Genomic DNA, 13,327 nt, shown 5'->3' with positions numbered 1-13,327 from the left:
AAAGGCAATGAATATTTCAATCCACTTTTCAAATTATACCATCTGAACTCTCTTGACAACAGCTTTATTTTATTGGCAACCTCAATGAAGTTAATGTTATAAACTCAACACTTTCAAAAGACTGTGCTGTAAATGTAAGTGTTTATGTACCTTTAACGTTCCTGCTGTATGCTTGAAATACTTCAGTGACAATTTGTTTGCAGTATTAATTTTTATAAAATTTAGTTGGAACGAAATAAGATAGACCTGTACAAAACTGTCGAAAGAAACATAATGAAAACAATGACTTATTCTGACAATATATTTATTAGGCCAAAAAAAAAAATAGTCTTGGTTCAGGGAACCCGACCGACCCTATTTTTTGCCCCCGACCCTAACGATTTTTTTGGTCCATGGAAAAAAATCTGATGGCGAAAATGCTAAAATCTCGTAAAATTTCATTGAAAACAGCCACCAATTAAACCTGGATTGGTTTTCTATATTTTTCTCTTTGTTTCAATGAAAGTGTTCGCAATTTGAACAGTGAACAATAACCGGTCTGCACGTGTATACGAGACATCGCTTGACCTTATTGTTATTGAAGTGCGCATGCTAGCTGGCCAATCAACATTGAGCTCGCTTACACATGAAATGACGTTGTTAAATGAAATGTAAAAATGGGTGGAGCTATGGAGTAATATTCGGTCATTCATGCGCAGACACTGTGCACTTTGAATACACAGTTAATATTGTCGTCTGCAAACAAAATAGCGGCCGGTCGCAAATGTCGTATTATTAAAGATTAAAAATGAAAAGAAGCGTGACAATATTTTAATTATTTCCAAGCTGTCTATTGATCTGAATTTAAAAGTGATAATTAAATAATTAGTTCTATGTCGATGATGTTACAACTTTCTGCCAATTTCCGATCGAAATGAAAAGATGATAATTAATTAATTTGTTTGTTTTACTCGCACACTATGCTAACTGACAGCAGCGTATTTTAATCAAATAAAAATGTGAAAAACACGCGCGGTTTAATTTTAATTAACATTTCAAATTTTTAACACATAGGAAGAGTCATTCATCTACACTACTATAAAAATGGAAGTAACCACTTTGTCTCTAAAGTCGCTAACATGGCGTCTTTAACCTTAAAGCGTTGTTGGACGAAAAAGAGTCATAACAAAAAAAAAATAATTAAAACACAAAACACTAGAACATTCAATGAGTCATGGAAACTTGACAACAATTGGCTTCGCTTTGATAATGAATCAAAATCAATGTACTGTGACGCCCTTAGCCTGTACAAACCAATAGCAACATTCAAATTTATGTACACTGCTCACTTCCTGTGCGATGCGCTCAAACCCATTGCCATTTTATCAAAAAATGTACCAGAAGAAAGACTTGTGCTATTCTGAGGTTACCCTCCTTTTGACAGCCACTATTCAGACTCTTGAGCACCTGTCGGAGACTAGGTCAGGTCTCATGATGAAAAAAATTCTGAAGGTCACACCCCAAACACCAGAGACTCATAAAGATGGCTTGTTCACTTTTGAATATGAAGGTCACACTATCACAGACAGACAAAGAAAAAATGGTTGGCTAAAAGAAATTTTGGGCCAGCGCTAGCCCTGAAGAAGTGCATAAAGAGCTAGGAATATTGAATAATATACAACGACTAAATACCACATGTGCAATATTAATCATTTGGTCAGTGTTTAAACAATCATGGGTGCATTAACTGACCCTTTTTCACCCTGAAATCAGTAGACTGGTAAAAAAAAAAAAAAAAAAAAAAAAAAAAAAAAAAAAAAAACCTACCTACCCTCCTACATTTTTCTGGCCATGTTCCCTGAACCAAGACTATTTTTTTTTTGGCCTTAGCCACGACCAGTAAATTCCAAAATAATTCCTCATTTCTTTCTTTTACTGCATTTTAAATTTGCATTAATTCACCGTTTAAACACATTTTAAATCGAAAACCGCCTCGTCATTTCTGTTGATGACCGAGTGAAGCAGATGTAAAACACAACATTGAACTTTGTCGACGTCAAATGAACAAGACATATTGTTTTTAATGTTATTCAATGTAATTTTAATTTATTTTGGTATGTGTGAATTGTTTATGCAATAATAGCGAAAATACACATTTTATCTGACATGATCATCTGCGGGCGCTCTCAAAATCAGCACGAGGGCATTAACAGATTTTTTGAGCGCCCGCAGATGATCATGCCCTCAAAAACGTGTATTTTCCCTATATTGATAACCAAACAATTTGGCACCTGGCACTTTAGAGTTATTGCTGTTTGTTTATAAAAATATATCAAAATTTGCTATCGACGCTCTGTAACGTAAGTTTTCATTCAGTCATCACCAACCTTTCTGAAAATGTTTGTTAATTATTGCAATGTCTGACAATCATTTGGTTAATTTCAAACGTGATACTTACGGATTTTTTAATGTTGAAAATGTTAAAGGTATCCAACATGTCTTTCTAACAAATCAACCATAAATTTTAGTCCTATCTAATCTGACTGACCCTTCAAAAGTTTAGCAAGTACCCGGTATTTGAAAATAGATTACATTCCTGTGTTAATCAAAAATAATATTTTAATGGTAACAAGGATCTTAATTAGCCTCTTCCATTTGATACTGAAAACATTGCCTGACATCAATTTTCCATTCTTAGGAATCTCTTGCAGTGTAGCTGTGTGTTGTAACAATAATCATATTTGCATAAAATGTACACGCATGACTAATTGCTTGAATTCTGTCACATGTCACCAATATGGGTCTAGCTGTTCATACTGTTAATCAGGATTGGTTAATCTAGGCGAAAACTATTATCTAGTTCTACAGACAGGGTTCGACACTAAGGCACGTCCGACAGACATTGTCTAGTAAGATCAGTGGTCAGGCTAGTAAAACTGCGGGCTAGCTTGTCCGACTGGTCTTAAAATAAAATAAAAATCTATACTGATTCATATAACTATAAATAACTGCTGTGAAAACCTTTACTTTTAATGTGTAAAATTACTCTTGTATCCGTTATTTACATTAAAACAAAACTAGTAAATTTATATGAACGCAGAGCATTCACATGATTTATCGCTATTTTTAGACGCAAAGGAGAGCTTCCTGCAGAAATTGCTTGTTTCAATTGGTCAAGTTGTCATGAATTTTAATGATTTTCTGCAGTGTCGTAAAACTGTAGAGCATGATTTTAAGACTTCTATCAAAAATCGGTATCGTCAATGTAAACATTTTTGCGTAGCAGACAAGATAATGTAATTTAAAGAATGGCTTTGTTCAAGTTCGGTTTTTTGTCCGACAAATCAGTTAATAAAAAAGAATCCGACGCTTAACTGACACGAATCGTAAATATGAAGAAACACCAAAATGTCAATTTTATCCTAGATGGAAAATCAAGTCAGTTCCCATGGCTTGAATTTGACGAAAAAAAGCAAAAAAAAGGGTTATTTTATTGTTTTACTCTATGCATACAAAATCTGGTGTTCACTGATTATTTACTGATAAATCCTGATTAAACAGTTACATGACACAATTGTGTTCATTTGCTATGTCATTTATGGTCTAGTAGACATCAGGTTCGGGCTAGTACATTTTAAGAGGAGCTGGTCCGACGGTCTTGCTGTAAAAAAAGTTAATGTCGAACCCTGACAGATATAACTGTAACCTTCATATGGCTGATTATTATAAGCCTGAAAAAAGATAATTGACTCCAAACTTTAACCATGGTTAATGTAACCAATTGTTAACATTGTGTGCATCTGGGCCTGGATGTTTTGCCTTGACATTTTGTATAGCCCTTGCATGTTTACTTTGCTTTCAGAGAACTATTTTTTCACGACTGGATGGATATTGTGGACTTGGTTATAGTTCTTGCCACCTTTGTGCTTGATCTTGTCTTTTCTAGCTCACAATATGTCAGGTACATGGTAGCATATTATTTGCTTGTCAGATTTTTATGGGAATTTAATGAGATAAATGAATAGATATAACAATTTTACCTATAATAATTTAGCAAAAATTCAAAATACATTTTTCGTAACTTTTTTGTTTTGTGTACGTATGTAAAAGCATATAGTTAAACTGTTATGGATATAAATTAAATATAAAAAAATTTGCTTTCTCAGTGTTAAATTTAATGCATATTGTATACAAAAATGAGTTTATGAAGAAATCAAACAAATGGCGGGCATATAATATAGCAATCCAACTTTAACATTATATTAAAATCATTCATCTGATTGTTAATTTTATGTGCACAACCAGTAGTGCCTTTTATTAAGATCTCTGAAATTGATGCGAGATTTTTGTTTTACTTAAAGTGACAATTAAACCGGATGTTTGCATGAGTTGCAGTGTTTAGTAAGTGTTTATTATGCCCCCCTTCGAAGAAGAGGGGGTATATTGTTTTGCACATGTCGGTCGGTCTGTCCAACGGTCTGTCCACCAGATGGTTTCCGGATGATAACTCAAGAACGCTTAGGCCTAGGATCATGAAACATTGATCATAACTGGCAGATGACCCCTATTGATTTTCAAGTCACTTGGTCAAAGGTCAAGGTCACAATGACTCGAAACAATAAAACGGTTTCCGAATAATAACTCAAGAATGCTTTTGCCTAGGATCATGAAACTTCATAGGTACATTGATCATGACTGGCAGATGACCCCTATTGATTTTCAGGTCACTAGGTTAAAGGTCAAGGTCACAGTGACTTGAAATAGTAAAATGGTTTCCGGATGATAACTCAAGAATGCTTACGCCTAGGATCATGATATTTCATAGGTACATTGATCATGACTGGCAGATGACCCCTATTAATTTTCAGCTCACTAGGTCAAAGGTCACGGTCACAGTGACTCGAAACAGTAAAATGGTTTCCTGATGATTACTCAAGAATAATTAGGCCTAGGATCATAAAACTCTATAGGTACATTGATCATGACTGACAGATGACCCCAATTTTTTTCAGGTCACTAGGTCAAAGGTCAAGGTCACAGTGACAAAAAACGTATTCACACAATGGCTGCCACTACAACTGACAGCCCATATGGGGGCATGCATGTTTTACAAACAGCCCTTGTTATGATCATGTCAGACTTAATAATTTATTAGTCCTTAGTATTATTATTATAACGTTACTGTTGTGTCTTATCTTTAACACTTTTATACACGATGTAATACACGTACTGCTTATTGTTATCAAGTGTACTGAAAAAACAAATTAAAAACATGGTTGATAAACAGTGATATAATACATTTATGAATTTCTAGACATTTGTTTTGTGTGTACTCATTTTTCAAAACTTTATTAACATCCAATACAAAATGTTTTTAAAATCTACATGAACAAGTTTTTAACTGCATTATATGTGTTACATGAAGAAAGCCATTTTGTTCCTTATGGTTGCTTATGGTATTTTCAATTTACAGACTGGGAGTTTTGGGTCGAATAGTTCGGATTCTGCGAATCGTTCGTGGGGTCTATCTCATTTATCAGCAACACAAACATCTAGCCATAGCTTCCAGACGAATAGTATCGCAAAACAAAAGGCGATATGTCAAAGACGGATTTGATTTGGATCTATGCTACATTACAGGTGCAGTGTCATGTTACAAACTATATTTCACAAGTTATCTAGGGTTGTATGTGTGACATATACATGTAGAGAGTCACTTGCGATTGTTTTCAGCCCGATTTTTCACTGAATAGTCCAACCTACTTGCCCATTTGATTTTGTTGTAATTTCACACCTTGACTCATTGTTTGATTTCGCTGACCAAGTTAACTCAATGTAATCTGCACTTGTTAGAGCACAGTTAAGGTTTGCATCAAGATAAAATATAGGTTAGGGTTTGCTTGCAACAAGTACTCATTTCTTTAATTGCAACAGATATTGATGTGACCAGCCTTTTAGAAGGATTATGCCCCCTACTTATACAATCCTGTGTAGGTTTGCATGCAAGATGAAATTCAGGATTAGGTTTAAATGCAACATAAGAATATATTCGTGGTCACGGATCAAGGATTACAACTCTGAGCTGAAAATAAGCAGAGTTATGCCCTGTTTTGTACTAAGAAAATTCAGGTTAACTTTTGAAAGCAAAAACTCAATACCTCTTTATATTATTCAAAGATATGTCATAAAACATCAGGGTATGTCATAGTTGTCATTACATATGGTCACTGACAAAGGGCCATAATTCTGATATGAAATTTAGCTTATTAAATAATGAACCTTATGCATTTTTTTTACAATTTAATTACTTAAAGCTCTAGTAAAAAAACAAGAATAAAATTTAAGAAAGAAAAAAAAGTAACCCTCACTTGGCATTCCGTACTCATACTATGATGGCTGTATTTTATACTTCATGTAGGCAATCCGTGTAGTGATAAAAAATAATGACAACAATAGAACTCTCCAAATTCTTCAATCGTTTTGAGTTGCAACGCTTTATAATTTTCAGGCCCCGTGTTCACAAAACTTTTTTCTGTCATCGAAAATCGATTTTGCATGACATTGAAAATCGTTGTCAAGTGACATCGATGACAAAGTTCGAGTTCACGAAGTTATTTAAAATTGATGTCGTTCAACATCGGTTTTAACGACATCGATTTTTTTCGACTTTTTGTGGACGTAAGCGGTAAAGCGGAAGTTGTTTTTTGTTGACGTCTGCTGCAATGATAGTTTAGCTGCAATGACTGCTCAGGTGCATTGGTCTATGTCGGAAAAAAACCTTCGTGGTTCAACTGATAAATGATCGGTACGACGAGTTATATTGTCGCTTTAAAGGTGCCACACTAGGTGGCAAAAAAAGGAACAAACCTGGCAAGAGGTTGCTGATACCTTCAATAGGTGAGTTGCAATTAACTTGTTTGTTTTGAAATGTCATCTTACTATTAGTCTTAGTGCAGTTAAAAGTTACAAGTTCAATCTTCTGTCTTTCATGTCAATATATGTGTTCCCAAAAATAACAATCACTAATAAACAGTTATGTTTATTATACTTATCAAACACGTAATATACTTAATATACACGCATGTTATTTCAAGACGTATAAATCTAGCATACAGTACTCATACAACGTTTTGAATTGTGCCCGATTCGACTAAGAAACATTTAACTCCCCTTATTTGTTTACTTGACAACCAATCAAAAATCATTAAATTGTCCAAGTAAATTATATTGAGAGCTAATACGCACCAGCGATGTTATAAAACTGTTTTTGCACCGTCAGTTGCACATTTTCGATATTTGGGAAGAAAACAAAGTCATTTAGATGTAGACACACGCTGTCCGTGAATTGCTTGACCGCTCTAGATACACTGGACCTTGAGATTCCATGCAGCCCTGCCGTCACAATGTGGTGTGTGCCAGTTGCAAGAAAATGCAATGCCGCTAAAGTTGAAATTAGCGGCGGAAGAGGACAAGAACGTTCAGTAGCCCTCTCCAAACTCAGCATGTTGACAAGAAACAGAAATGTTTCCGGGAAAACCGGTACCGTTCACGAATTTCCATCGGGGACAAAGTTTCCAATGGGTTCGTTCGATCACGGAAAACTCTCCTATCCATTGGAAACCATTCATTTATGTATCGAGCGCGACAAAGACGTCTCTCAATGTCGGCCATATTGTTTTCTTACCATGGCGATTGTCATCAATTTTCAATTTGACAATGCCCAATATCAATTTTAATTTCAGTGTCATTGATTGCAATTTGAAAATCGATTTTGGATGTCATTTGACATCGATTTTCTTTGTGAACACCAAGTTTGAAAACCGATGACAAAAATTGAAAATCAATGTCACTTGACATTGAAAATCGATTTCAATTTGCTTTGTGAACACGGGGCCTGGTTTATAAATCATCAAAAGATGCATATAATGGGTATTTTAGAGCATGGTGAATGTTAAGTATTACTGTCTCCTTGCAAATATCATAACTACAACGAAAATTTGCTAATCTGAAACACATTTTTAGCCTTTTTGTGATCGCCTTTTGTCTGTCGTTCGTCGTGCGTCGTGCGCCTTCAACATTTGCCTTGTGAACACTCTAGAGGCCACATTTATTGTCCGATCTTCATGAAACTTGGTCAGAACATTTGTCCCATTGATAATTCGACTGAGTTCGAAACTGGGTCATGCTGGGTCAAAAACTAGGTCACTAGGTAAAAAAAAAAAAGAAAAACCTTGTGAACACTGTAGAAGTCACATTTGATGCCCAATCTTCATGTAGCTTTGTCAAAATGTTTGTCTCAATAATTTGTTGGTTGAGTTCAAAAATGGTTCCGGTCCGTTGCAAAACATGGCCGGCCGCCAGATGGCGGGGCAGTACCGGTATTCCTTGTATGGCTATAGAGAAACCTTGTGAACACTCTAGAAGTCACAATTTTTTTTTTGCCCAATCATCATGAAACTTTGTCAAAACATTGGTTTTATTGATATCTCGGACGAGTTCAAATTGGTCCAGATCGGTGAAAAAACATGGCCGCCAGGGGGCAAGGCAGTTTTCCTAATATGGATATAGTAAATCCTTGACAACACTCTAGAGGCCACATTTCTTGTCCAATCTTCATGCATTTTGGTCAGAAGATTGGTCACAATGATATCTTGGATGAGTTTGAAAATGGACCTGGTTGGTTGAAAAACATGGCCACCAGGGGGCAGGGCATTTTTATGTCCCCCACTATAGTAGTGGGGGACATATTGTTTTTGCCCTGTCTGTTGGTTGGTTAGTTGGTCTGTTGGTTGGTCTGTTGGTTGGTCTGTTTGCGCCAACTTTAACATTTTGCAATAACTTTTGCTATATTGAATATAGCAACTTGATATTTGGCATGCATGTGTATCTCATGGAGCTGCACATTTTGAGTGGTGAAAGGTCAAGGTCAAGGTCATCCTTCAAGATCAGACGTCAAATGTATGTGGCCAAAATCGCTCATTTTATGAATACTTTTGCAATATTGAAGATAGCAACTTGATATTTGGCATGTATGTGTATCTCATAGAGCTGCACATTTTGAGTGGTGAAAGGTCAAGGTCAAGGTCATCCTTCAAGGTCAGAGGTCAAATATATGTGGCCCAAATCGCTTATTTTATGAATACTTTTGCAATATTGAAGATAGCAACTTGATATTTGGCATGCATGTTTATCTCATGGAGCTGCACATTTTGAGTGGTGAAAGGTCAAGGTCATCCTTCAAGGTCAGAGGTCAAATATATGTGGCCCAAATCGCTTATTTTATGAATACTTTTGCAATATTGAAGCTAGCAACTTGATATTTGGCATGCATGTGTATCTCATAGTGCTGCACGTTTTGAGTGGTGAAAGGTCAAGGTCAAGGTTATCCTTCAAGGTCAAATATATGGGTCAAAATTGCTCATGTGATGTCACTTCTGCAATATTGAAGCTAGCAATTTTATATTTGAAATGCATGTGTATCTCATGGAGCTGCACATTTTGAGTGGTGAAGGGTCAAGGTCAAGGTCATCCTTAAAGGTCAAACATCATATAGGGGGACATTGTGTTCACAAACACATCTTGTTCCTTATATGGCTATAGTAAAACCTTGTTAACACTCTAGAGGCCACATTTATTTTCCGATCTTCATGAAACTTGGTCAGAAGATTTGTCCTAATGATATATTGGATGAGTTCGAAAAAAATGGTTTTGGTTGCTAAAAAAACAAGGCCACTAGGGGGCGGGGCATTTTTCCTGATATGGCTATATATCATGCTTTAGTAAAACCTTGTTAACACTCTAGAGGCCACATTTATTGTCCGATCTTCATGAAACTTGGTCAGAAGATTAGTCTAAATGATATCTTTGATGAGTTCGAAAATATTTCTGGTTGGTGGAAAAACATGGCCGCCACAGGGGCCTGGCATTTTTCCTTATATATAAGCTATAGTTAAACCTTGTTTACACTCTAGTTATTTTTACAATAATGATTCTTTAAATTACAATTTTTAATAACTTTTAAATTCATTAATGATAGTTAATAACTTGTAAATTCATTAATGATAGGTCAGGTATATTTTCCTTGTATGATAATTCTTAAGAAATGAAATAAATGCTTTAAACTCTCTGTAAGTGTGGATACAGATAGTTTACATAATTGGTCAATGCTTATCTTAACCTGGATACTAAGAATAGCAGTGTTTTCTTTTGATTGGATGTTAACCTTGCCAGCTACACCTCAGAATCAGGGGACTAGCACATTGTTGGCCTTTCCCATTGAATTAGTGAATTACTATGTTTCACCAACTGGGAATGTTAAGTTAGTGGAGTTAGTTTAGTTCTTTAACTAAGTGCGATTATTAACTAAGTTATAAGTAAGGCAAAGTGACTTAGTTTTTTTTCTCTGAGTGAAAATATTAAGATAGTGATTAAATAAAGAACAGGACCTAGTATGCAACAACAAGTAAGTGTTTTTAATAAGTGATGAGTGAACAGAGTGAATTTAATAAATGACAAATCTCAGCTAGTCTTTTAATTAAAGTGACTTAGCGTGTTCTGAGTAACACAAGTTATAAGTGATTAATCAAAGCCGAAGAAATGGATTTAAACTGTTTGTTTTCTTTAAGTGTCTTACATTAGACTTAAGTGAATAAGACAATGAAAGGGAGTTCTTAATTATTTGTTTAGTGAAAGTGAAGTTTGTGAGTGAATTCAATTAAAGTGATCACGGTGTTTGTTTATCCTAGTGCTTTATTCAGGCATTTGCCTCATACTGAACACAAGCTGTTGACCAAGTTTAGACATTAAAGCGTTTAATTGTTTTCGAAACCTTGTTTTAACTATGATTAACTTTTGAAAGTTTATGAACTATATTTCTATATGAGTTGTTTTTATTGTTTGCATTATTGCTTAAGTGTAAATGATGAATGTTTGGAAAGAATAAAAATAGTTTAGTCACATTGTTGTTGATTTTACTTGTGCCTCAAGCTAGACTCAGATGAGCCCAAATAGCTTTCCCCCCTCACTGTATGTGGTAAATAAATAATAATTAAAATTATTGACTTCATTATAATTTGATAGCTGGCATGATGGGTGAAATGCTTCAGTATATAGTGAAAACATGTGAACAGTCTAGAAGACACATTTTTTGCTCAATCTTCATGAAATTTGGACAAATCTTAGAAGGGTTCAAAAATGGTTCAGGTCTGTTAAAAAAAACATGACCGCCAGGGGGCCATTTGTTGTTCATTCTTCATGAAACTTGGTTAGAACATTTGTTCCATTGATATCTTGGGCTGCAAAAAACAGGTCATTTCTTTTTATCTCCGGTGAGCGACTTTGGGCCTTTTAGGCCCTTTTGTTGTATTTTTGTCAATTTACCAAAACGTGAAAAGGTCCCTTTAAGGGTACATTTGATCAATTTTTGGTTAAACTTTATTGATGGAGATTTTGCATTAAAATGACATGTGTGGAAGTATGTTGTAAGCAGACATGCTTGGGATTGCAAGTTCATTATGATTTAAATTTAAAGAATGGCCACGTTTTTTTTTGTAGTATACATTTTCAGGTTTAATTTTGCATATAAAACTATGTAAATATTACCCTTATTGCTTTTTTTTGTTTTTGGACACCCTCATTTTTAGCAAAATAATTATTTTTGTGACTTAATTTTCGGACAAACAGGTTTTGTACATAATTAAGGTCTCTTTATTTTTGGACAGTATATTTTACAGCGCTATTCTACAAATTTCGGCCCTGTTTTTAGCTCACCTGAGCACAACATGCTAATGTTGAGCTTTTGTGATCGCTTTTTGTCCGTCGTGCGTCGTCCGTCGTCAACATTTCGCCTTTTAACAACTCTAGAGGCTACATTTATTGTCTGATCTCCATGAAATTTGGTCGGAACATTTGTCCCATTGATACCTGGACAGAGTTCGAAACTGGGTCATGCTGGGTCAAAAACTAGGTCACTAGGTCAAAAAAAAGAAAATCCTTGTGAACACTGTAGAAGTCACATTTGATACCCAATCTTCATGTAACTTTGTCAAAAAGTTTGTCTTAATGATATGTTGGTTGAGTTCAAAAATGGTTCCGGTCCGTTGGAAAACATGGCTGCCAGGGGGTGGGGCAGTATTCTTTATATGGCTTTAGAGAAACCTTGTGAACACTCTTGAAGTCACAATATTTGCCAAATCATCATGAAACTTGGTCAAAAGATTGGTTTTATTGATATCTCAGTCGAGGTTGAAAATGGTTCAGATCAGTGAAAAAACATGGCCGCCAGGGGGCGGGGCAGTTTTCCTTATATGGCTTTAGTAAAACATTGTTAACACTCTAGAGGCAACATTTATTGTCCAATCTTCATGAAATTTGGTCGGAAGATTGGTCTAAATGATATCTTGGATGAGTCCGAAAATGGGTATGTTTGCTTGGAAAACATGGCTGCCAAGGGGCGGGGCATTTTTCCTAATATGGCTATATATGGCTATAGTAAAACCTTGTGAACACTCTAGAGGCCACATTTATTGTCCAATCTTCATGAAATTTGGTAAGAAGATTGGTCTCAATTATATCTTGGATGAATTCGAAAATGGTTACATTTGCTTGAAAAACATGGCTGCTAAGGGGCGGGGCATTTTTCCTTATATGGCTACATATGGCTATAGTAAAATCTTGTTAACACTCTAGAGGCCACATTTATTGTCCGATCTTCATGAAACTTGGTCATAAGATTCACCCCAATAATATCTTTGAAGAGTTCAAAAATGATGCTGGTTGGTTGAAAAACATGGTTGCCAGGGGGCAGGGCATTTTTTCTTTACATGGCTATAGTAAAACCTTGTTAACACTCTTATTTTCCAATCGTCATGAAACTTGGTCAGAAGATTTGTCCCAATGATATCTTGGATGAGTTCGAAAATGGTTCCGGTTGGTGGAAAAACATGGCCGCCAAGGGGGCGTGGCATATTTCCTTATATAGCTATAGTTAAACCTTGTTAACACTCTAGAAGCCATATTTATTGTACGATCATCATGAAACTTTGTCAGAAGATTTGTCCCAATGATATTTTGGACAACTTCGAAAGTGGTTCTAGTTGCTTAAAAAACATGGCCACCAGTGGGCGGGCCATTTTTCCTTATATGGACTTATGAATCTTCATGAAACTTTGTCAGTATATTTATTTAAATGATATCTTGGATGTGTATGAAATGGTTCTGATCTGTTGAAAAACGTGACTTCCAGGGTGTTCACTAGTTATGAAAGATGGTAAGAACATATTGTTCTAATGACATCTTGGGCTGCACAGAACAGGTCAGTTCCTTTGAATCTCAGGTGAGCGACTTTGGG

General features: G+C 35.5%; 1 protein-coding gene across 7 annotated transcripts in view; it reads left to right on the top strand.

Annotated features, from left to right (window-relative positions):
• The window catches only part of LOC127876546 (phosphatidylinositol 3,4,5-trisphosphate 3-phosphatase TPTE2-like), a 99,742-nt gene that overhangs the window by 69,119 nt on the left and 17,296 nt on the right, over positions 1-13,327 (top strand). For 5 of the 7 annotated variants that reach the window (XM_052421856.1, XM_052421853.1, XM_052421851.1 and 2 more), the window contains 2 exons: positions 3,842-3,940; positions 5,453-5,619. In XM_052421856.1, coding sequence (XP_052277816.1) covers positions 3,842-3,940; positions 5,453-5,619 — 266 coding nt within the window. The remainder of the gene's footprint in view (positions 1-3,841; positions 3,941-5,452; positions 5,620-13,327) is intronic. The other 2 variants (XM_052421855.1, XM_052421857.1) reach the window with 1 other exon arrangement.

This window comes from Dreissena polymorpha, chromosome 4 (genome assembly GCF_020536995.1).
Source record: "Dreissena polymorpha isolate Duluth1 chromosome 4, UMN_Dpol_1.0, whole genome shotgun sequence".
In the NCBI taxonomy this organism is placed as follows: Eukaryota; Metazoa; Mollusca; class Bivalvia; order Myida; family Dreissenidae; genus Dreissena; species Dreissena polymorpha.
Note: the sequence above shows the minus strand (reverse complement) of the source record. Positions and strands in the feature narration are given on the sequence as shown.